At 32.8% G+C, this 25,054-nt stretch overlaps 4 protein-coding genes across 7 annotated transcripts; 3 read left to right on the top strand and 1 right to left on the bottom strand.

The window, feature by feature from the left end:
* Positions 217–2,735, top strand: LOC109332840 (probable NAD(P)H dehydrogenase (quinone) FQR1-like 2). Its single transcript, XM_019567922.1, has 2 exons — positions 217–906; positions 2,281–2,735. The coding sequence occupies exons 1-2, from the start codon at positions 347–349 to the stop codon at positions 2,504–2,506; spliced, it is 786 nt and encodes a 261-aa protein (XP_019423467.1). The 5' UTR covers positions 217–346; the 3' UTR covers positions 2,507–2,735.
* LOC109332837 (probable Xaa-Pro aminopeptidase P) lies at positions 3,649–10,419 on the top strand. Its single transcript, XM_019567915.1, has 16 exons — positions 3,649–3,816; positions 3,933–3,996; positions 4,369–4,508; positions 5,064–5,348; positions 5,487–5,609; positions 5,991–6,308; positions 6,907–6,993; positions 7,132–7,199; positions 7,406–7,472; positions 8,284–8,418; positions 8,514–8,594; positions 8,934–8,988; positions 9,106–9,210; positions 9,327–9,398; positions 9,588–9,712; positions 9,999–10,419. The coding sequence occupies exons 1-16, from the start codon at positions 3,724–3,726 to the stop codon at positions 10,158–10,160; spliced, it is 1,980 nt and encodes a 659-aa protein (XP_019423460.1). The 5' UTR covers positions 3,649–3,723; the 3' UTR covers positions 10,161–10,419.
* On the bottom strand, positions 13,322–15,881 carry LOC109332838 (UDP-glycosyltransferase 72E1-like). The gene is made up of 2 exons (XM_019567916.1): positions 14,989–15,881; positions 13,322–13,975 (listed from the first exon to the last, which is right to left on the bottom strand). The coding sequence occupies exons 1-2, from the start codon at positions 15,879–15,881 to the stop codon at positions 13,408–13,410; spliced, it is 1,461 nt and encodes a 486-aa protein (XP_019423461.1). The 3' UTR covers positions 13,322–13,407.
* LOC109332839 (multidrug resistance protein 2-like) lies at positions 15,888–24,750 on the top strand. Of its 4 annotated transcripts, none has more exons than XM_019567921.1 (4): positions 15,888–15,975; positions 22,736–23,356; positions 23,442–23,629; positions 23,908–24,750. In XM_019567921.1, exons 2-4 carry the CDS (start codon positions 22,791–22,793, stop codon positions 24,504–24,506), a joined length of 1,353 nt encoding a protein of 450 aa, XP_019423466.1. In that variant the 5' UTR covers positions 15,888–15,975; positions 22,736–22,790; the 3' UTR covers positions 24,507–24,750. The 4 variants fall into 4 exon arrangements, with proteins under 4 accessions (XP_019423466.1, XP_019423464.1, XP_019423463.1 ...); XM_019567919.1 differs by lacking the exon at positions 15,888–15,975 and adding an exon at positions 21,408–21,653 and having other exon boundaries at positions 23,451–23,629; XM_019567918.1 differs by lacking the exon at positions 15,888–15,975 and adding an exon at positions 21,408–21,653.

Genomic DNA, 25,054 nt, shown 5'->3' with positions numbered 1-25,054 from the left:
TGGATAATATATATGTGCAGACAACCAATAAAACATTACCAACACGTTAAAAATTTAATTCTAATTAAAATTTAATCATAAATAATAATATTAAAAAATATAATTGATGTGGTGTATGTATCTTTAGGTAAGTTTTAATGGAAATAGTATTAACATTTCTCATCCTAATCCAGCGAGGCCAAGTAAGAGAGGCAGCTAAGGTGAGTGTGACATCCCAATCATTCGAATATCCCCAACACAAGTCTGTTTTAGTCTCTGATATTTCTGATAGATTCAGTCCTACCTGGATCACTCTTTCTCTTTCCAAATATTCACACTCCTCACATTTCATTTCTTTTTCTTCTTGATGGGGAAAGGAGCAGGCTGTTTTCCCAGTAAAAACAAGCTCCCAACGGTCACCGTCGATTCTCCACGCGCCACCCCCGCCACATCAAGGGACGCGTCGAACCCTTCCGATGTAACTCCCCACACTGACCAAACCCCTAACGCGGTGCAAGAAACGGCGCCGTTTAATTCCGTCGATGCAAAATTGAAGATCTTCATCGTGTTCTATTCAATGTACGGACACGTGGAAGGCTTGGCTAAGAGGTTGAAGAAGGGCGTTGACGGCGTCGAAGGCGTGGAAGGGGTTTTGTACAGGGTTCCGGAGACATTGCCAAATGAGGTGCTGGCGCAGATGAAGGCTCCGCCAAAGGACGACACTATACCGGAGATAACGGCGGCGGATTTGGCGGGCGCCGATGGGTTGTTGTTCGGGTTTCCGACGAGGTATGGATCCATGGCGGCGCAAATGAAGGGGTTCTTTGATTCGACGGGGCAGTTGTGGAAGGAGCAGAAGCTTGCAGGGAAGCCCGCTGGGTTTTTTGTTAGTACTGGTACTCAAGGAGGAGGTCAAGAAACTACTGCGTAAGCATTTTCTTTTTTATTTTGTATTTTGTTCTTAATCTTCGTTCTTGGTGAGTGGTGACTATAGTGATATTGTAATTCAAGTAAATAATTTGGTACCACAGTATGGTTTATTAATGTCAATTATTCTGCGGTGATCAAACATAAAAAGACTGAAGTTTAATATAAGGACTTAAATTGAATACCTCACTTTTCAATTCTTCATGAGATAAAGGTAAAGGCTCATATTTTGATTTCCGAGACATTAATTGGATTGTGAAGGACCAAAATTAAAAGTGTTTTGTGGCATTGGATGGTCATTTGTCATGACTCATGTGCAACTGCTTTTCAAGGGCTATATCATAAGTTCTTATCTTGATTATAGCTTTTCCCCTCGAACATTTTGTCAAGTTTGCATATTCACGTTCATGGGCTTGCGTTCAGCATTGTTTTTGTTTCTATGTAACATGGATTTAGCATGACTTGTATTTGTGCTGCATCATTTTAATTTTCCACTTGACAAGAGAGGAAGTGGGAAATGGGAGACAGAGGGATAGAGGGGCCAGAGAGAGAGAGACTGCTTACATATTTGGCTATTTTAGGACAATTACTTGGATTACTGGGTGATTCTCCACACAACAAAAGGTATGGTTGGTTGTCTTGTGACATGAAGGTCATAGGTTCAAACCCGAGAAATAACGTATTTTCTTGAATGACCATTTTCAAGAAGAATAGCACTGGCTTGTAAGAAGCATCTCTACAAGCCCCATAACATATTCTTTGATATGCCAAATTATTAGCTCTGAAAGTTTAATATATTTTATGTTAGCTTTCCTCTGGTGTCTCTGACAGTTGTATCTGCTTTTCCCAAGCTTTAATTGATGAGTGGATGATACATAAGAAAGTTCCAGTATATTGAGTTATGTCTGTGAGCTACATGTTATTATGGTTCATACTCACATCTTGATTCCCAAACCTAGAGAGTTATCAGTTATAATGTGTTGAAGATATCAAAATCTGGTTACACAAAGTTCAATTTCGGGATGTTCAAAACTACTTAAGGTGTAACTGCAATGGCACAAACCAATTTTTTGAAAGTTTTCCAAATGGCAAGAGGAGAAAGATTTCACTTCTTTCTATCATTTGCAGGACGGTAAGACAGCCTTTTATGTTGATTAGGTAACTAGAACAACGGTGCTGGTTTGCAGTGGTTGAAGAGTTTTAGTTCCCCAATTATCATAGTTTCAAATTGGGATTGAATGTGTAATTCATAGTAGTGCATGTCTGCACCATAGCCTAAAATCATTGTACATTCTTATCCATGATGGAAATTAGACTTGTCTCTTAGATAGCAGTGCTTAATCAAATGCTTAGCTGTGTTTTTTGTTGTTGCAGTTGGACGGCAATTACCCAACTGGCACACCATGGAATGCTGTATGTTCCTGTTGGATATACATTTGGACCTGGAATGTTCAAGATGGACTCCATTAGAGGTGGTTCTCCATATGGTGCAGGAGTATTTGCTGGTGATGGCACAAGAGAGCCAAGTGAAACTGAGTTGGCACTGGCAGAGCATCAGGGCAAGTATATGGCTCTTGTAGTTAAGAAGCTTGCGGCTTGAATTTTATGATTTCATTCTGTTTCTTATTGGTCATCTGTATTTTTTGACATTTTTTGTTGTTGTCAAAATTGGTTCTGGCATTTTAGCATTCCATTGTCACTACTGACTAGGAATGGCAGTACTGGTCCACTGTCAATTCCCATATTCTCGGCTCTGCATTTTTCTGGAAGGTGCATGCTTATAAATTTACATGAAAGAAAAGAATAATGTGAATTTGTTTATCTTCATATCCCCTTCTTTTTTTTGGGTGTGTTTATTAGGAATGAATTCGTATTATGACTTGGTAGTATAGATATTAACATCAACCTTTATTTTTATATATTACAAAACAAAAAAAAAAAAATGCTACGATTATTTCTTTAACTTGTTGTTGTTAAGGAACTTACACTATTATACCAACCTTATTAGTTTACAAAATATATACATTTAACAAATTAAGAATTTTAAAAGTATTAATTTATATATCAATTTTCCATATATCATTATTTATATTAATTTTATTTAAAATAAATAATAATTAAAATATATAAAACCAAAATATATTATAATTATTTTATTATGTAATTTTTACTTGTGCCCATATAATTAACTATTATTTTCAATATTTTTCCATACACCAACTAAAAATATGAGATTTAAATCTATAGCATAGTTAGAGGAAATTATCTCCACTAAAAATATCAAACCATCAATCTAGTTTTTAATTGTACAATATTATTATCACAATTTATTTTTCATATTATTATTATAAAAATTATAATATTATGTATACTCAACATAAAAATGAGATATAATTCTATAAAATAAAATATATAAAAATTAAATATTTAATAAGTAGTAATAGATATGAGAATAAAACATATCATCATATTTAGAGATATATTATCTCCTTCCTATGTGTTTTATTTTATTAATTTTTAGAAATATTTTAAAAAAATTATTAAATAAGATATATATTGTTATTTTAATAATTTATTGTAACTGGATACGTTATTATGTAAAGATAATAGATGGAGAACGTAAATAATATCCTTGTTTAAACAATAAACTCAACTAAAACTGTTGTAATATAAGAAGGTTAAGGTGTAAGAGGTTTGGAGTTTCAAACCGGGCCCCTACCTTTTAAAATCGTATAAATGGAGAACGACTGTGTTGTTTTTAAAAGACTCAAAAACTAAAAAAACGTTGCTGCGGCTATCTTGTGGGAAAAAAGAAAAATGACAGAAACACTCTCTGCTTTGAGGTCTTTGATGGCTTCACACTCTCCACCTCTTCATGCCTTAATCGTTCCTTCTGAAGATTATCATCAGGTTCATCTTTCATCTAACGTTTTTAGTTTTTTTATAATTCTCTTTAATTGATTAATCCGATCGCTTTTTTTTTTTAAATATGAAATATCTTGTGCGATTGTTTTTGCTATTTGCAGAGTGAATATGTATCTGAACGAGACATGCGCCGCAGATTCGTTTCCGGCTTCAGTGGAAGTGCTGGTTAGTTTTTATCTATACTAAATTAAAATTCAATTTATTTGATGCATTTTCGTTTTAGTTTGTTGAATTATTGTAATACTCGATTAGATTAGGATTTGGATGTGGTTGGAATTTCAATTAAAACCCGATCCATTTTGGATAGCGTCGAGTGTGGCTCATCTAAAGTGCATTTTATACTTTAGAGGATAAAAGTACCAATTAATAAATCTTAGTCAGAATTTTGTCAAGAATCATGCAATTTAGTGTGCAAGTTGTATTTTAGAGGAGCCTCACCTGCATAACATTATATGTACCACTTTTTGTGTATTTATGAAGCCTGTTTTTTGTGTGTTATATGTTTCATTATTGTTATTTTCTTAAAATGACATTCAGGTTTGGCGCTCATAACAAAGAATGAAGCGTTGCTGTGGACCGATGGACGGTATTTTTTGCAGGCAGAACAAGAACTCAGTGATCAGTGGAAGCTAATGCGTCTTGGTGAAGATCCTCCCGTCGATATCTGGATGGCTGATGTGAGTCACTAGCTATTTAAAACATGATCCGTTGTTCCTCTTAAAACACAAATGATTTATATTACAGTTTTACGTTATCCTTTTTTGGACTGAGTCACTGAAGCGTGTGATTGCATGTTTAACCTCCTGTTTTCAACATCTTGGCATGGTTGATATCTTGTTTTCCAAAGGTAGCCTTGGTGGTGCTTTTCGGAAGAGTTGCAAAGCTTATACTCGCCTTAGCACTGCTAACAAATTAGAGAGAGAAAATAAAGCATCAGAAGAGAACTAGAGAGGAATAGGCAGAGAAAGAAAAACAATATTAAAATTGCAGACATTAAAAATTCTAAACTAGGGATAAGGCTTAATATTACTAGATTTTTTAAAAAAGAATTGTATTCATAAAGTAAAATCATAAGCTTAATTCTATGAAGGAGGACAATATACTGGTGTAGTCCCCTCATGAATGAATTTCTTCAGAATGGTCCTTTTTTATTCATCTCATCTAATGGGACTATATATCTGATTTTGCTATGGGGATATTTGTACTGATCATGAGTCTTTTCTTTTCCCTAGAACTTGCCAAAAGATGCATCCATTGGGGTTGACACTTGGTGCATTTCAATAGATACCGCCCAAAGATGGGAGCGTGCTTTTTCTGGAAAACAGCAGAAGCTAGTTGAAACTACAAAAAATTTGGTTGATGAAGTATGGATAAATCGGCCACCGGCAGAGATTAATGCTGTTACCATACAACCATTGAAATTTGCAGGTCGCTCTGTGGGAGATAAGTTGAAAGATTTGAGAAAAAAACTTGTGCAGGAGCAAGCCCGTGGTATTATTTTCACTGCACTTGATGAAGTAAGTGTATCATCTTAGTGACTCTTCCTTTTTTGCTTCCTTTTCCGAATTGAAGGACATTTTCTCCATACATGTTCCATCCTTCTTAAGATTATCCTTTTTTTTCATTTTGTTTTCAATAATGTGGCTACAATGCAGGTTGCATGGTTGTATAATATTCGTGGAAGTGATGTGGCATACAGCCCTGTTGTTCACGCATATGCCATTGTGACATCCAATTCTGCTTTCATTTATGTAGACAAGCAAAAGGTGTCTGCTGAGGTCAGTTTCAGTAATGTCTCATCAGCTTTTAAATTTGTTACAACCTGTTTTCACATGGCTGTGAAATGAAAGTAAAATCACTATATATGTATATCATGTCAAGCTACTAACTGAGTGTATTGTACTAGGACCAAGGTAAAAATTATTTTGCCTTTATTTATGCATATAGTCTGTTGAGAATGTTTATTTTTCATATTTCAGAAAGTTCAACATTACTCATCTGAACCAATGAAAACATTTATTTCATTGTCAAGTTGCATATAACTTTATTTACTTGTGAAGATAAAGAAAATCTGTCAATAGGGTATTACTTTGGCTAATGATATTGGTAAGAGCACATTTTGAGATATTAAACTTATTGAAAATCATCTTTCGTGCCAGGTAAAATCTCACCTAGAAGAGAACGGGATTGAAATTAAAGATTATACAGCAGTAAGCTCTGATGTTGCATTGCTTGCATATAATAAGCCTGCTGCTGGGCCTACTGCCAACGGTGCTCTAGCGGAAGTCACAAAGGAGGCCGGAAAAACATCCAGTGAGACCAATAGCAGCATAAATAGTAATCATCAAGCTGAGGAAAAAAGCAACGACCTTATATGGGCTGATCCTGGTTCCTGCTGTTATGCACTATATTTGAAATTGAACGCTGACACTGTTCTCCTGCAGCAGTCACCTTTGGCCCTTGCAAAAGCTTTAAAGGTTGTACACTTATATAACCCTTTAATACAGACCTTATGATTTTCAGTGCAGCACAGATGTTGGCGTAGAGCATCCTTAAACAAACTTTGCATGAAAGTTTAGAAATTGTTAAACCATCCTTGCATGAATATTTAGGAAGTGTCAGTTAGATTCATAAATGTTGGGGTACTCCTATTAAAGAAAAGTTGGTAGAAAACGTCGTAGTTGGTTTGAGCATGTGCAGAGGAGAATGAGGGTTAGTCATATTTCTAGAGACAATGAGAGACCAAGAAAAACCATAGGCGAAACGACTAGGAAAGATTTAGATATTAATGCTTTGTCAATGAACATGACTTATGATAGAGCATTATGATGTCATTCAATTCATGTAGCCGACCTTACCTAGTGGATTAGTTAGATTCATGAATATCAAAGACTATACCCATGAGGCCATGATAGCTAACAGATATCAATATTAGTTAGGTTTATTATTTTAGAAGTAAATTGTGAAAAATAAATCTACGTAATTTCTATAATAAAAATGATTACATATCTTTTGGGATTTTGTCATTCCGTTAAGTGAATCTCAGTTTATTTTATACTGCTCCAATACTTGTAGAACCCAGTGGAATTGGAAGGGTTAAGAAATTCACATATTCGAGACGGTGCAGCTGTTGTGCAGTATCTTGTCTGGCTGGATAAGCAGGTTTGTGTTTGGATCTTGTGTGTGCAGATATGGTTTTTTTGTGTGGATTAAAACAACCATTTTCCCTGTAATCTTCCAAAATAGGCTACAAGTTGTAATGTGTCACATAATGATGTAAACTTTTGGTTCAATATGCAGCTGCAAGATAATTACGGGGCATCTGGTTACTTTTTGGAGGGAAATGCTGTGAAAAAGGAAAACCATTTGTAAGTATTCTTCCACATTTGCAATTGTTCTAATGGAAATCAAGAAAAAGTCAGTAGGCTGTTCTTCTTTGTTAATGGAAGCCATGAGTGACAATGAAATGAAACTCCCCACTGGAAGCTTTTTAGATAATTAACCTTCCCTTTATCAGAATCATTAAAAAGCTGAATCTCATGTTTCACTTATAGAGTCTTTTTAAACTTTGCAGGCAGTCCTTAAAACTGACTGAGGTTACTGCAAGTGACAAGCTTGAAGGATTCCGAGCATCAAAAGAGGTGGAATCAACTAGGCATTTTATTATATATTTGGATAAGTTTTTTCAGCAAAAAAATATTTTCAAGAAAAAGTCATCTTGTAGATTCCCAAAAGTTTGGCTTCTAAATTTAGCGGTAGCCAGTAGGCTTCAGCTTTTTTTCCCCAAAAGGCTGATGTTTTAAAACTACTTTTTTGTTCTATTTTATTATTTTAAAAGCTTTCTTTATACCCAACGCTCAGCATTTCCAGTTTTATTCCTTGTGCCGTACTGCTCTTTTTGATTGCATTATGATTTTTAAAGACTTATCAGAAAGATTCATCTAGTTCCTGCACTTCTAACATAAAAATATGCATCTCCCTTGAACATTTATTTTTCCATTGAGCCATACTCTAGGGTTCTCCCTAGAGTATGATGAGCCTGGTGGGTGCAAGTAGTGATTAGTGGCTGCCCCTTCCAGATGTTGCTTATATTATCTATGCAGATAAGGGAAAATAAGGTAGACTTGAATTGTGAGTTGTGACCAATTTTGGTGCCTAACTTGTGGGAATTACAAGATAAAAAGGAATCACGTTCGGTTTTTTATAGCACTTTTCTATCATATTCAACTGCATTTGCTTAAGCATAAAGATTATAGATATGAAGGGAATGTATATATGATGAAAATGTTTATTCCCTATATAATTAATGGAATGCGAACATAATTCAGCAATGAAAAAAAGGAATCTGAACTTGTGAATGTTGATGTCCATAGGCATACTAGACAGTACTATACATGTCGAAGACGGTATACTGATCTATGTTAAATTCTAAGAACAACCTCCTGTTTTCAGCATTTCAGAGGATTGAGTTTCCCCACTATTTCCTCAGTCGGTGCAAATGCAGCTATAATTCATTATAAACCACAGGCCGAAACATGCGCCGAGCTTGATCCAGACAAAATTTATCTTTTTGATTCCGGAGCCCAGGTTTGTCTGTGTTAAACTCTGCTTGCAGCATAGACATTTGTTTTTATTGTTTCATCTCAACCACAGTATATTGATACTTAGTGGTCTGCTTGAAGTATCTAGATGGAACAACTGATATTACACGAACAGTTCATTTCGGGAAACCTTCGGCTCACGAGAAAGCATGTTATACAGCAGTAAGTTTCTTTACTTCCTTTTCTAGTTTCTACTCTACATAGTTTCAAAATTATACCCTATTGAATAATTTTACATCCAAGGTTTTTACTGTGGTGGGAAGTGGGATTTTGATCTTGGGGACAAGTTTCAAAATTATCTTCTAGTATTAGGTTTCTTGGGAAAGGGACATGCTTCATTAATAATTTACATTATTTTGTAAATACAAGTAAGGCTTCAGCTTATCAGTCAGCCTGAATGTAAACAATAAGACTCACTTAACATCCTGCCTTCCATTTATTTTATTTTTTGAGGGGCTTTATATTTATTTTAAGTTGCTTGATTTGCTGAATTCCATGCAGGTCCTTAAGGGTCACATTGCTCTCGGAAATGCTACATTTCCTAATGGGACAACTGGTATAACAAAATTTGACAACTTCGTATCAAATTATATGAATATCATTGAGCTAGTCTCCCACTGCATGTATGATGATTTACCTAATTTTCCTTCTTCTTTTTTATAAATATTTTGAGGTTATTCCCTTGATATTCTTGCTCGTATTCCTCTATGGAAGTATGGTCTTGATTATCGACATGGTACTGGTCATGGAGTTGGGTCCTTCCTGAATGTTCATGAAGGTATTAGGAGCTACAAGTGTTTCCTTCTTGTTCATCGTAATTTTGTTTTCAAGTTTTCCCGTCTTCCTCAGGTCGATACAAGATGAGAATTCAAATTAATATCATATATTGTGCAGGTCCTCATTTAATCAGTTTCAGGCCACAGGTTCGAAGTGTACCATTGCAATCTTCCATGACTGTTACAGATGGTTAGTATAAAAATATCATAGTAGACCACACAATTGGGGTTGCCACATCATTTCTTCTTCATTATTAAATCTGTATCTGATTGTTCTGCATCATTTTCAATTTATTTACTGGTTATTTCAAAGGCAGTAAATGTTTGATTCTATTTAAATGCATTTATAATGGATTATGATTGGAATTGGGTATTTTAGAACCTGGTTACTACGAGGATGGAAATTTCGGCATAAGATTGGAGAATGTGCTTGTTGTCAATGAGGCTGATACCAAATTCAATTTTGGTGACAAAGGTTACTTATCATTGGAACACATTACCTGGGTAAGTCCTAGTCGGTGTTGTATTGGTTTGTGTTTCGTTTATTTCTGATATGTTTATTTTTTAAATCTTTAAAAAATGAACATACTAAACTATTAAGTTCACCCCCTAAAAAAACTATTAAGTTCATAAAACAAGGCCTATAGGCTGTAATTGAACTCATTGTGTTGTTTGTGTTGCTTTAATACATGTCTCAACTGTCTAGAAGCCAACTGAACTAGCACTAGTTAATGGCTATGCAATACTTTTCTTATAATACTTCGAAGTTCTTAATGTTTCTTTTGTTCAGGCACCATACCAAACAAAGTTGATTGACCTGAACCTTCTATTGCCTGATGAGATAAATTGGCTGAACTCATATCACAAAACCTGTAGAGATATTCTGGCACCATATTTGGATGAGGCTGAAAATGCTTGGCTGAAGAAAGCCACTGAACCTATAGGTGTGTAAGCTGTGTTTGGGGTTGGAAAGTTAATAAATTATGTTGCTTAAGCTTAATATCTATTATATCTTCAGCATTCATATTGTAGATTTTACATGTTTGTTGGGATGGCCATTCCTTCAAATAAGTATCCTACATATCTGTTTGACTCACGCTCAGTTATTTTCTTTTCAACCTATTATTTGTAAGTAAAGATGAACTTTGTACCTAATAAAGAGACGAAGAACCTCAAAAATAGATTGAATGGGTACAAGTTTTATTGGAAAATGTTTTCTTCCTTCATGGGTCGTGATAGTGAAAATTAGTAGCTTTCCTTGGCATACAATATATTACTTAGTGCTTAGATCCAAGACACTGCTTAAGCACAAATTCTCTTTGGAACGATAAAAATATATATGCAAACACAGTATCAAAATTGATAATGCGCATACTGTTGTTGGGAATTATGGGTGGGTTGAATGGATTTTAGATCAAATTATAATCCAGTAATCCAGAGTCCAGCTTAGTAAATATAATCCCTTTTCTGACTCTCTTTTCTTTTAAGGACTCCCACAAGCTTCCCTTTGATATAAAAAAATACACATTCAGTTTAATTCCATTTAGAATGTATAAAAAGTTAAAAACAACTCAAACATGTATGACTCATTTGATTATATGATGCAACGTATGAGTTAATTTTGTTATATACATAGACAGACAGACCGACAAATCAGTTTAAAATTATGTTGCATTAAATAATCTTTTTTAGGATACATTTGTAATGATTTCAATCATCTAAATAGTTTATCTTATCACATTCAACAATAGGGAGTAACTCTTAATATGAAGTGGACCACTATTAATCACATTCAACAAAAGCAACATATTTTGATCTCTTAAATTCTTTCGATTTCTCATTAAAAGATTGAGCTAGAACAACATATTTTGCTGGCAATAGATCGTGGCAGGAAAATAAACTTTTTGACACCTTTAAAATATTTCTTCTAGCGCCATTGGTCAATGACCGTAAGTTTAACAGATTTTGGTGCAGCATAGAAAGCAATTTTGGTGTGGGTTTAAACATTTAAACCAAATTGGAGTGCCGGTGAAAATGGTTATGGATTCGTCTATTAGTGTGAATTTGTCAAAGCTACTAGTAGCAATGCGACTTGACGTTTTTGGTTAACTTATACATTCCTTCAGCTTTAATAAATATAATATGTTGAATATTGATGGCGCAATTTGTTTTATCTTTTACGAAAGAATCAATTCAAGAGGCCTCGTTCAAATTGCTCCAAATTAATTCACGAAGGTGACGTTGTTCTAAAATATTCAAATGGTTAATTTGTAGCAGCCGTGAAATTACTTGGATCAAAAGTATACTTGTAGTTATTATTTGGAAGCATTTTTAATTAAACAGAAGTCATTCTGCCAAGCTCATCTATTTCAACAGAGTAGTTACCCATTTTCTATATTTATTGGCACCTACACATCTGAACAAACTACAAAACAAAAAAATTGTTCCAAGGCTACTCGTACACAAAACATTAGTCAAGTCAACATAAAACATTGATTTGTAAAATATACTACATTGGCCCCAGCTAGATAATACTTCCTCGTTCTATTATTTTATGAGCAATATTTTAGTAGTGTGTGATTGTTTCTCTCAATAAATATCACTCTCAGGAACTGAACCCTTTACCTTTTGGTTATTCTGAGATTTAGCGAGACTTCACATCAGTATTACCACCTTTGTGGTTATTGTTTTTAAATATAAGTCAATTTAGAATATCTATAAATTATTAAATAATTTATATCAAATATATTTCTATTATTTTTATTCTATATTTAATTGCTCTTTCCATATTTCAATAAAAAACTATTTTTCATAGGATAACGATTACATCAATTTAAACGGTATTTAGTGTAAAATTAATGTGACAAGGAGATGAGATAGTATAAGAAGTCTTGTGATGAAGTATTAATAATTAAAGTAAATAGAGGAATAAACTGATAAAATTTAAAATTTTAGTAATTAATTAAGAATAACTTATAATAAGGATGGGGAATTACAACTTGCATGAGATGGAATAGTTAGTCCAAGATCGAATTTTTGACTTTATTAATTTATTAAAGTTAAACGACAAATGAAAATTCAATGTTAAACTAGGATAATTTGCAGTGGTATATTTTTATTTTGTTCACATCTTAGCTGGGATCATGACCTTAGCTCCTATTGATTGAGTTATACATGTGGAATTGAGTTAGATTCCTCTTCATTATAAGATATAATCTTTAATTTTTTATCTTTATATAAATTAAAGGATAAAAATATTATTATCTTTTAATTTTGTATACATTTTTATGTAATTGTCTCTTTAGTTGTGGACAAGCATTGATGAGTTAAATAACAATGAAGGATATAGATAAATAAATAATGTGACATAACACACCAATATTAAATGAAGCCAAATCATCAATTCGTTGCACCTCAAAGCCATGCATCCCGCACCGTTGTCCAAAGTCTAGAATATAAAATTTCTTCAAATCGATGATTTAATTTGACGGTGGGTTAGTCAATCCAAATCTTGCACACTGAAGATTTCTCACCTCTTGACTAGAAGCATAGAACAAACGTGGTAGTGCATAGATAATGTAAAAACATAGAAAGCCGATTTGCAAAGTCACAGTCAATGGAGGAACATATAAAAAAGATGAATTATTAGCCAAAAACCCATGCCATATATATGTTGTTTATTTATATAACAACACTCCTTTAATCAACATGAATTCCCAGAAGAAAAAAATCACAACGAAAAGACCGGTGTCTACAACTATTTTTGTATAGGCAAAAGATAATTTTATCATAATGGACAAAAATACAAAGGTATAAGGATATTACAGAGAAAAGTACTAGTTTGAAGTTATTTAAAGAAGCATAATCAACACAATTATAAAATACATTCTATACGTTTTGTGATCTAATCAGAATAGGTTTTTATGGTTTCCTTTCTTTTTCCGTTGATTTACAATAGACAATACTTGATTAAGTTAAAAATAATATCATTTCTAGCCAACCAAGAACATCATATTATTGCTAATCAAAGATGCTCCATACAGTAACTAAAAATATTATTGTCTTATTATAATCCATCAACACATAGAATGACATTTTTAAAGCAGAAAAACATAAAGAAAATAATCTAGATCAAGAAATGAATGTCGAAGCTGAAAAACACTGAATACATGATATACATCGATGCTATTCATGTTAACTTAAGCACCCTGAGCTTTTGCTTTTGAACCCTGCACACGAAGTTCACAGACCTTAGTCATTTGACACAGTGATTCATAAGAGGATCCAAACTTAGACAATGCTACCTCTCCACTCTTTTTCAGCTCCTCAAGTTTCTTCCTCATATTCACTCCTTCTTCATCCACCATAACTCTTCTTATCAGCATCGTTATCTCTTCCCTCCTCACAACTCTTCCAGTTCCACCCTCTTCCGCCACCTTGGCCCGCACAGCCACCCCAAGCTGTTCTTCCAACAAAGAAGCGTTCATCTTCTGCTCAGCATAAAGTGGCCACGCCACCATGGGAACCACGTTCAGAATGCTCTCTAACACTGAGTTCCAACCACAGTGCGTTACAAAGCCACCCGTCGAAGGATGACCTAGGATTTCTGCTTGTGGGGCCCATAACGGAACTACAAGACCTGTCTCTTTCGTTCTCTCTATGAAACCATGTGGTAAATACGCTGCCGCGTTGTCACCGCCTTTGGCCACGTCGAAAAACGCGCCGCTGGTTTCGTCCTCCATCGGCGGCCGCACCACCCAAACAAACCTGAAAATTTAAGATACGGTTGGAGTGTTCGTTTTTTACGAAAAAATTATCACTTCACATCTTTTATGCACCTTTGTTGTTAATAAGTTAATTACTTGTTACTATATTTGTGACTTTTAATCATTTTTTTGTTGAAAAATGTCTTATACTTCTTTGTCCTTAATAAATCTTTTTTTGTCTTATAAAAAATCGATTTTTAAAGTTATTATGCTGTTCACTAAAAAAAACAATATAATAGTTCTAAGTTATTAATAAGAAAACAAGAAAAGTGATTATGGTACTCTTTTAACATGCAGAGAAAAATGTTTATATCAATATTACTACTCTATTATTCATTAAAACAAATAATTGAGCTCTGTTATTCAGAAGAAATACAATAAAATTAGTAGCAGCAGTTAAGTAACATGCAAAGAAAATGGGCTCCTCAATGATGTCATGTAAGTAGGGTTGGAACGTTATAATGTTTCTCTGTATCTCTTATTGCAATTTCATCACGGTGACTAAAAGAATATTTTATCCTAAAATAAGGTATGAAACGTCATTCCTATGTTTTAGAAAGAAAGAAAATTACTTAATTTAATTCATTGTTTACTAGTAAATAAACATAATGAATAAGAGTAGTTAGAAATAAGTTATTTTTTTGTTGACGGTCAACCATTTTAATGAAAGTGAGAGGGTATTTAATAAAAACACATTCAAATTGCAAGTTCCTTTAAAACGATATATTATCTTACTAAATTCTCTTAACCATCATAAATTGCTATCTTGATTAAGCGCATATTTAAATTTATTCTTCATCTTATTCATCAATTCTTTGGAAATCTAATGGTTTAGATTTACTTACTAATTTAAATCATTAAATTTATCTAGAATTGGTTAGGATGGGAAGTAAGTTTAAAAATTTATTCTTGAAATAATTAAATCTCTCTTTATTTTGATTATCATTACTTTCTTATGAGTAAAATGATTAGTTAGAGAACATAGTCCACTAAAATATTATTTTAAACACAAACCTTTGCTGACTGAGCTCCAAACCCCATGCCAGCTCCTTCATCTGATCCTCCGACATGGTCCCACCACTCCCAAATGACACGTAGATAACCGACTCAGCAGGTTGCCCATCCAACCAATGCAGAACCGCCACGTGCTCCTGTCTCGGCTCAATGTTTCTCACTAGTGGTCCAACCGGATAAACCGGTCCCTTCGTGAACCGTCCCAAAATACTCGATTCTCTCACCGCCTTCGTTGATGCTGGCTCCAGATCTTGCCACGTGTTTATCAAAATCCCATCAGAGGATACTATGTCTTGTGAAGCTTTCAAATAACCCTCATAAACCGGTCCGACCAGTGATAAAAACGGTTCAAGAGTGTCCTCGAACCGAACCGGTTCGCATCCTGGAACCAATAACGGTTCGTGGCTATAAACATGTCTTTCTTCCATTTCCTTGTCAATAACGGGAACATATATAGTAACCGCAGAGAACCACGCACTAGTAGCAAAGAACACATAAGTAGACATGTGAAAGTCACGTGCCATGGGAAAAGCACATGTACCGAAAAGATCTACAATAAGAGTTGATGGACGAAGCTTCATGGACATGATTGAAGAGTGTAGAAGGGGTAACGATTCAATCATGGCTATCACAACTTGTTCTCCTAACGAAGGGTTTGGTCCTGGTTTGCTTGAGAAATCAATTGGAGGGAGCACAACGATGTTGAGGGAACTCAGGTTGGAAGTTTGTTTGAGAATCTGTGAGGTTGTGGTGGAGGAGTCGGTGGCGACGATGAAGATTGTGACGTCGAAGCCGTGATGAGTGAGAAGGCGCTTCCCGAGCTCCACCATGGGAATAAGGTGGCCCATGCCAGGGCTAGCCAATAGGGCTGCATGAGGGTTTGTTGTTACCATGGGAAGTGGTAATGGAGGTTGAACTAGTAGTTTGAAGAAATCAGTTTCTGAAAACTCTTTGACTCAGCTTCGTTTCTTGTTGCTATTAGAATTGGTATGTTTCATGCTGATGATCTTTGAAGAGATATTTATATACGTTATTTCAACGTCGCATGCTAAGTTATATTATTCTTTATATCAAGTAGCTTCCTACTTGAGAGATCATCAGTATCTGTGAACATAATAGTACTCTTTCTTGAAAAGTTTGTATGTAATAAATTTCAATCAAACATTCAAAATAAAAGTTATATACACCGAGTAATATCGTTTTTTAAAGAAAAATAATAATTAAGAGCCACGTTATCGTTCTTTCTTATTTTTGACTCTTTTGTATTTAGATGTGTAGAGTTGGAAATTTGGAATATAATCAAACGTTTATCATACAACTAAAAATGTTTTTTATAACCTATTTTATGATAGATTTTTTTATGGTTTCTTCAAGATATGTGTAGAGATAAAAAAATTTGAAAGTAACTAAAAATGCATACTTTTTGTATCACTTCATGTACTATTATCTAATTTATCTAATTGGTTGAAAAAAATTATTTAAGTTAAAATTGTAATTATTAAATATTTTTATGATCTATTATATTTCCTAACAGATGAAGTGATATAAAGAAGTGTGATAACAAATGTATCCCTCTAACATATAAGGATAATTTGATTTATAGTGAGAAAAAATTATAAAATTTGATTTATAAAGTTGGAATGCGGTCAAACATTTATGAATAGAAAAAAAAGGCTTTTCTTATAAACTTATGAAACCTGCTTGGATAGGAGGGTTGCTATTTCTATTATTCAATTGTGAAGATAGATGATACAAATTTTTATTATTTAATTAGTTTGACAATGTTGTCCTATGAGTTCATAGATGACGATGATACCTCTAACATTAATGAATTGTTAACAGTCTAAAATTAAAGTTATTTTTTGAGTAAAAGAAATTTAAAAATTACAAAATTATTTTTGAAGTATTTCAATATTGGAGAATCTATAACTCCTCTAACCACATTAATTAATTGTGTTGAACTTTGTTGATTGCCAGCAAATTAATTGTTTTAGTTTTTTTCGAAGTACATAAAATAATTTTTTTGTTCAATTAAAGAGTAAAGTTGAGATCAATTCACGTAAGTGAACGTTACTAATGGTGTATAGAAAGCCCATTAGATAACGTAAAAACAAAAAACAATAGTTTCGATGTCCAATATAGCAAACCTATAAGATCAAAGGCACTTCAATCAATTAAGTGAGGTTCGAAATCTTAGCACATAAATTTCAAATGTCCTTAATTGGATGCTCCAACACGTGATTAATTAAAGGGGGAAATGTGAACATGATCGTTAATAAGAGGAATAAGAATGGCACCTAATAGTAAGTTAAGATTTTAATTCAAGAGTATAATATATATGAGTTCAACTCCTCTCTAGTACTGGAATATGTGGTTGAGAATTTTTTAAAGAGTTTTTATTTATTTTTAATAGATCATAACATGTAATCATAGTCGTTAAAAACAATTTTTGGCTACATGTCATCATCCTGTCCAGCACTGGACTCTCCAGTACTGGAGAGGATCCATTTCCAATATATATAGGTACTCACAGTATTAAGATTTATATGTAGTTAATATATCATATATTATTCATTTGTATTACTTTTATTCAATAATAATTAAATAATTAAAAAATAAATAATAGATAAAATAATAACAATGTAACAAACTCTTATACTATTATTACATACATCTAATTCAGATATATATCAAAACACTCACCATAGATCAAATATATGATCGAAACACTCAACATGGAGGGTTGCTTGAATGAAGGGTTGTTAGATGGAGTCAGTACTAGAAAGTGACTATTATATTTCCTAACAGATGAAGTGATATAAAGAAGTGTGATAACAAATGTATCCCTCTAACATATAAGGATAATTTGATTTATAGTGAGAAAAAATTATAAAATTTGATTTATAAAGTTGGAATGCGGTCAAACATTTATGAATAGAAAAAAAAGGCTTTTCTTATAAACTTATGAAACCTGCTTGGATAGGAGGGTTGCTATTTCTATTATTCAATTGTGAAGATAGATGATACAAATTTTTATTATTTAATTAGTTTGACAATGTTGTCCTATGAGTTCATAGATGACGATGATACCTCTAACATTAATGAATTGTTAACAGTCTAAAATTAAAGTTATTTTTTGAGTAAAAGAAATTTAAAAATTACAAAATTATTTTTGAAGTATTTCAATATTGGAGAATCTATAACTCCTCTAACCACATTAATTAATTGTGTTGAACTTTGTTGATTGCCAGCAAATTAATTGTTTTAGTTTTTTTCGAAGTACATAAAATAATTTTTTTGTTCAATTAAAGAGTAAAGTTGAGATCAATTCACGTAAGTGAACGTTACTAATGGTGTATAGAAAGCCCATTAGATAACGTAAAAACAAAAAACAATAGTTTCGATGTCCAATATAGCAAACCTATAAGATCAAAGGCACTTCAATCAATTAAGTGAGGTTCGAAATCTTAGCACATAAATTTCAAATGTCCTTAATTGGATGCTCCAACACGTGATTAATTAAAGGGGGAAATGTGAACATGATCGTTAATAAGAGGAATAAGAATGGCACCTAATAGTAAGTTAAGATTTTAATTCAAGAGTATAATATATATGAGTTCAACTCCTCTCTAGTACTGGAATATGTGGTTGAGAATTTTTTAAAGAGTTTTTATTTATTTTTAATAGATCATAACATGTAATCATAGTCGTTAAAAACAATTTTTGGCTACATGTCATCATCCTGTCCAGCACTGGACTCTCCAGTACTGGAGAGGATCCATTTCCAATATATATAGGTACTCACAGTATTAAGATTTATATGTAGTTAATATATCATATATTATTCATTTGTATTACTTTTATTCAATAATAATTAAATAATTAAAAAATAAATAATAGATAAAATAATAACAATGTAACAAACTCTTATACTATTATTACATACATCTAATTCAGATATATATCAAAACACTCACCATAGATCAAATATATGATCGAAACACTCAACATGGAGGGTTGCTTGAATGAAGGGTTGTTAGATGGAGTCAGTACTAGAAAGTGAAGTTGTGAAAAAAATAAAGAAAAGATAAAATACAATGATCAAATTATTATCTCCATTGAGATGATATTGTGACTCATATTTGTATCTTTTATTATTTGTAAGTTGTAATTGGATGACACTTCTTGTACCAGTTTTTAATATATTTTTGTATCAAAATTTTTTTTTGTATCTTTTGTCTTGATTACGCTAGAAGGGTATTCATTATTCAATAGTGGAAGAGAGCACGTGGGGTTGAATATAGCTACTAAAATGGGAGAGTAGGTTCTTTTTTTGGTAAACATTTTTTCTCTAGGGAATATTGTTTGGTATTACCGAATGAATCGTTTGAGCCGATGAATAAAGAATTAATCATTTTTTATGTATGATTGTTTTTTCAATACATATTATGTTGAACAATCAAACTATTGATATTTTGATCATTCTAAAATCTAGCAAAACCTTACGTCACTACATTAACACTTTCTTGGTTTTCGTTGGTAAATATATCCCTATTATTTTTGTATCATACACGTGCAAAAGGGTATACTATTATCAAATCCTTTATTTTGGTTTGGTTGAATAAGATTCAAGTCAACGAAAAAATAGTAATAAAATATCATCATATAAGCGGTTTATTGTATAGAAAATAGTCTTTCACCATAAAAATATGCCCCATAAAAAGAAATATGAATAGAAAAACATACCGTATTAGTGCCCAGTTGGCTAGTTATCCACATGCATTATTTCTAATTGTCCATTATCACCTAGTGTGCATTTGTGACATGAAAAAACGTTGACAGAAATATTATCCGACAAACTCAAAAAAAGCTTTGAAGTTTCAATTCAAAACAGAATTTAAAATAATAATTATGACAATAATAATTTAATTATAATATTTATTATTATTATTATTATTATTATATTTAGATAATCGTTTAAATATTAGATAATTAATAATAATAATACTAGAATAATAAATATATTTTTAATTTTTTATTAGTGAAATATAATTAATAAATAATAACTTTGTTTAAGAAATAGCTTTAAGTAATAAATAATAATATTATTTATGGAAATAAAATAATTTCTTTCTCATATTTGGTGTTTAAATTATTAAAATATAAAAAAGACCTAGGAAAGGTTGAGATAACATTTTTCCCCTCAAATAGTCTTTGAATGTCCTCATACATACACCACTTCTATTGGATTTAATAAAAATGGAAATATGATAACCATTATTAAAAAACTAACAAATAAAAATCTTGTTTCTTTCATCCTAAATAATAAGTGCAAATTAAAATAAATATAAACATTGTCAAATATCTATATTCTTCAACTTATTATTTCAATGGTTGTGATATGTACTTATTTTCCCTAAAATAATAAAACATACTCAATTCCCAATTATTTTTCTACTTAAAGTTACATAGTTTTGATTTCTTATTGTTGATGAGAATACTAAAAAGCAAGACAAAACATTCTAAGACACAAAAATAAATATATTTTTCCTTTGTAAATAAATAAATAAGAGAAATAATCAAAGAAGTTTATTGTACAAATTAGTACATGCAGCTGGTGAAAATATCATTTAGTATGGGAACATGTTGTTAATATATTCATTGGTCGATAATTGACCCCTAAATCCATCTTTAAATTAAAGATCAATATGTTTCAACATTGTTTATAAATAAGGTTTATATATTATCATTTTAGAATCTATGTATTGATGGGGCAAAAAAATTTACACCTTTAATACACCACCCACTATTTTTGTGTTAACTTTGTTTGAGAGTTAATAATAATTAATAAATCAATATTAGATGATTCATAGACAATGTAAAAAATACTTACTCTATTAATATATACAAAATAGTAATATGAGATACTTACTCTGTTATTTTTTTTAATAATTTATCGAAGTGGCTGAACAAGGAAATAGAAACCGAGAATTTGATTATTATTTTTGCTGTTGGCCTTTAGTTCGTGTTTTCTGGATAATAATACATTAATAATATATATTTTTTCATTACAAATACGTATCAATCTCATCTATTGGGTGGGACCCGCCTATATTTTTTTATTATAAGCATTTATCACTCAAAGATTTTATTGCGTACTAAAGGGATAAAGTTAAAGAGCTCTTAACAACATTTTCTAATTTGTAAAAAGTCTAGGTTAACAATAAAAATCATGTCTAACATAAGAGTGCCATAAAACAATATTTAGATATTAATTTCCAAATTAAACAATTTTTTTCCAACTAACTACTACAAATAATGCATTACTATAAGTATTTTAGTTTTTTTGTTGCATACTCCTAATTTTTTTTACATATTAAACACTTGATTGCTATCCAATATAAAAATATACGTGTTGCTTCGTTAGACAATGAAGAAATCAGATTCTAACAACATAAATGCATCGGAATATTCACAGCATATATTGGTTCAGTTTAATTCGGTTTATTAAGTTACGGAGGAAAGTGTGTGAGATCCACCATGGGCGTGGGTTGAGGAAAGTGCGTGAATCTCATCACAGTCAAGGTCATAAATTGGATTCAAAGACAAAGTTCTGTTCTTTCTTCCAAATCTCCGATTCCAAGTCCTAATTCTCAAACCATGAAGTGAGTACACTTTCACACTCTCATCTATATTAACCAACTAAACTCATTTAGTGATATAACACTACGAATTTTTAGTATGTTTGAGACCCAAGGTATAAAACTATAAATTATATTGTATTTGAAACGATTATATTTGGAAATGTGGGTTTATCGTTCAAAACTTTATATAGCTAGCCTAGCAGTATTTGCTTTAAATATAACACTGTTTTGAAGTAGAGCTTCTTATGAATCTCTAGTATCCAATTTTAGAGTAATTTTACTTGATAGGTGTTTCTTGACCTGATTCCTGAAACACAACTAATAAATATACGATTAAACTCTAAGGTAGAGTAGAAAAAAATATATAATGGTGTTCTGCACAATGCATAAATATAGAATTGAAATAGCATCCATATAATGTTCTGCTCTTACAAAGACATAAATTTTACTGCATTGAAATAGGTATAATTTGTTTCATCATTTAAGGTTTTGAAAAGCTGTTACTATCTCAACATCACTCGTAATTTTTTGATATTAACCAATAGTATCCTCCTTCGGGGTGCATGGTTACCCTTCCAACAAGTGTCGTTGTTACGAATCGAATCATTGGCCTTTTGGTCTACGTGGGGATCCAGTATGGCCTTACACTAATATACCAACGCATTGTTGGTCATCAGTCGTAGTTCTTAAATGGGTCAAACAGATCTCTCATGTGAAGAGGATTCATCGAAATATAAACACAAGCTAACATGCCCATATAATGATTTAGGCCAACAAACATCATTCTCAACAAGAACTTTTTAATAAGACAGTGTGTAATGTACCATATAATGGTTTAGAACAGCATTGTTCATTCTTAAAGATGGCTTAGTACAAGTATGTAGTTGAAATCTTCATTAAAAAGCTTTCATTTCTGTTATATTAAGAAAATGAAATCCTACAGTGCATTATTCGCCTAATTTGTGTGTTCTAAATGCCTTTTTTCCGCTCTTCGTTTCTTAATTCCTATCCTGATCTGATATAGTGATATGCAGTTATGGTTTACTTATGCCCTTTTGTTCTTCATTTTAAAGTTGGCCTGAGCGTAAACTTTATTTTCACAGGACACATATTTTTGGTGTGTCTCTCTCGCTCTTTCTTATCAACCTGGCTGCTATTATGGAGCGAGCTGATGAAAATCTTCTTCCATCTGTCTACAAAGAAGTCAGTGAAGCATTTAATGCAGGGCCATCTGATTTGGGTTACCTCACATTCATAAGAAACTTCGTTCAGGGACTGTCATCTCCCCTTGCTGGTATACTTGTTATAAACTATGATCGACCAACAATTCTTGCTATGGGAACTTTCTGCTGGGCCTTATCTACAGCTGCTGTCGGTGTTTGCCAGGATTTTCTGCAGGTTGCATTCTGGAGAGCAATAAATGGTTTTGGTTTGGCAATTGTGATTCCAGCACTCCAATCTTTCATAGCCGATAGCTACAAGGATGGAGTGAGGGGAGCTGGATTTGGATTGTTAAACTTTATTGGTAGCATTGGTGGCATAGGAGGTGGTGTTTTGGCAACCATCATGGCTGGCCATCAGTTTTGGGGCATACAAGGATGGCGATGTGCCTTCATTTTAATGGCAACTTTAAGTGCCATAATTGGATTCCTTGTTTTAAAATATGTGGTTGACCCAAGACAAAGATATACCACCACTCATGATGCTAGGGAGAGTTCAGGAAGGTAATGATTTTCATCCATGTGAATAATAATAAACTGAAAAAAATTGCTATTTAAGTTCTTTGATTTGTAATTGTTGGTAAATCAGCTGTGTCAGCAGGGATGACTCAATGTATAAAGGCAATGCTAGTGTAACATCAGTTTGGATTGATTCTTGGGCGGCAATGAAAGCTGTGATCAAAGTGCAGACATTTCAAATAATTGTCTTACAGGGCATTATCGGGTCACTACCATGGACTGCCATGGTGTTCTTCACAATGTGGTTCGAACTAATTGGTGAGCATGAAGCCAGCTTCTTTACATTAAGATGCTAAATTATGATGTTACTTGTGGTGCTGTTTTTCAATGAGAACATAACACATGTATCAGTTCATTAAGGAAAATATAGCATCTCTAACAACTATTATACATGTTAAAGTGTGGAAAAAACGCACTACCCGTGCACAGACAATAACGCTGAAGTTTGGAATTCAAGATAGCCAATAAGCTACATAAATATTCAAACGTTAATCGTTTCTTTTACTTGACATGTGATGAATTGGTTGACGGTGCAGGTTTTGATAATAATACTTCAGCAACCCTGCTGAGTCTCTTTGCTATTGGATGTGCTGTAGGATCCTTCCTTGGTGGATCATTAGCTGATAAACTGTCACAAGTCTACCCCCACTCGGCTCGTATAATGTGTGCACAGTTCAGTGCCTTTATGGGCATTCCATTCTCATGGTTTCTTCTCAAGGTGATCCCCCAGTCAGTAAGTAGTTATCTTGCCTTTTGTGTCACCCTCTTTTTAATGGGTCTGACTATCAGCTGGAATGGTACGGCTGCAAATGCCCCTATGTTCGCTGAGGTTGTCCCTGTTAAACACCGGACAATGATTTACGCATTTGATCGAGCTTTTGAAGGCTCATTCTCTTCCACTGCAGCTCCCCTGGTCGGAATTCTTTCTGAGAAAATGTTTGGCTACAATTCAAAGTCTGTTGATCCCATCAAAGGATCTTCACCAGAGGCTCTTGCTTTGTCCAAGGGACTTCTTTCAATGATGGCAGTCCCATTTGGATTGTGTTGTTTGTGCTACACACCACTATACTATATTTTTAAGAGGGACCGTGAAAATGCTAGAATGCTCACAGTGAAAGAGGAAGAGATGATATGAGAGATACTTTTTTTATATCTTCAAGATTGGTAGATCTTGTTGAAGGTACCATTAACTCTGTTTTATTTTAGCATTGCATTATTAGTTCCATAACGTAGAGGTTGTTGTCTGAAGAACCAGTTCGTTATGAGCCAATGCTACCCTTGACATTGCACACAGCTTGAAGAACGGGTCAGAAAAATAATTACGTAGCTCATCACGTATATACATTTAATTTAATTAACACGTTTTGATTAACTTCACAGTACATTATTACTGCCCTTGAAGTATAGAAGAACTTATCACCCAATAAACGCAACCTCAATATGAGAATTTATAAACGCAACCTCAATGAGATTTTATTGAATTAAGCCTCATGCTAACTGTAAGGGTGGGCACGGTTCAGTTTTCAAAGTGGACCAAACTAAACTACATGAAATCAAAAAAAAAAAAAAGATTGGTTTTTCAAACTAAACTGGTTCAAAAAAATTCGAGTTCCATATACATTTTCAGTTTTAGTTCCATGGTTCCGATTCTAAAAAAATGTTATAATTTTAAATATATATATA

The sequence above is a fragment of the Lupinus angustifolius genome, chromosome LG18 (genome assembly GCF_001865875.1).
Source record: "Lupinus angustifolius cultivar Tanjil chromosome LG18, LupAngTanjil_v1.0, whole genome shotgun sequence".
NCBI classification, from domain to species: domain Eukaryota; kingdom Viridiplantae; phylum Streptophyta; class Magnoliopsida; order Fabales; family Fabaceae; genus Lupinus; species Lupinus angustifolius.
Note: the sequence above shows the minus strand (reverse complement) of the source record. Positions and strands in the feature narration are given on the sequence as shown.

Excerpts from the sequence above, each read along its gene's own strand:
- LOC109332839 (XM_019567918.1), top strand. Across the intron at positions 23,357-23,441 it reads GCTAGGGAGAGTTCAGGAAG|CTGTGTCAGCAGGGATGACT; the intron begins GTAATGATTTTC and ends TTGGTAAATCAG. Across the intron at positions 23,630-23,907 it reads AATGTGGTTCGAACTAATTG|GTTTTGATAATAATACTTCA; the intron begins GTGAGCATGAAG and ends TTGACGGTGCAG.
- LOC109332840 (XM_019567922.1), top strand. The coding sequence starts at position 347 with ATGGGGAAAGGAGCAGGCTGTTTTCCCAGTAAAAACAAGCTCCCAACG. Across the intron at positions 907-2,280 it reads GGAGGTCAAGAAACTACTGC|TTGGACGGCAATTACCCAAC; the intron begins GTAAGCATTTTC and ends TTGTTGTTGCAG.
- LOC109332838 (XM_019567916.1), bottom strand. The coding sequence starts at position 15,881 with ATGGTAACAACAAACCCTCATGCAGCCCTATTGGCTAGCCCTGGCATG. Across the intron at positions 13,976-14,988 it reads TTGGAGCTCAGTCAGCAAAG|GTTTGTTTGGGTGGTGCGGC; the intron begins GTTTGTGTTTAA and ends TTAAATTTTCAG.
- LOC109332837 (XM_019567915.1), top strand. The coding sequence starts at position 3,724 with ATGACAGAAACACTCTCTGCTTTGAGGTCTTTGATGGCTTCACACTCT. Across the intron at positions 5,349-5,486 it reads TTTTCACTGCACTTGATGAA|GTTGCATGGTTGTATAATAT; the intron begins GTAAGTGTATCA and ends GCTACAATGCAG. Across the intron at positions 8,989-9,105 it reads ATTTCCTAATGGGACAACTG|GTTATTCCCTTGATATTCTT; the intron begins GTATAACAAAAT and ends AAATATTTTGAG.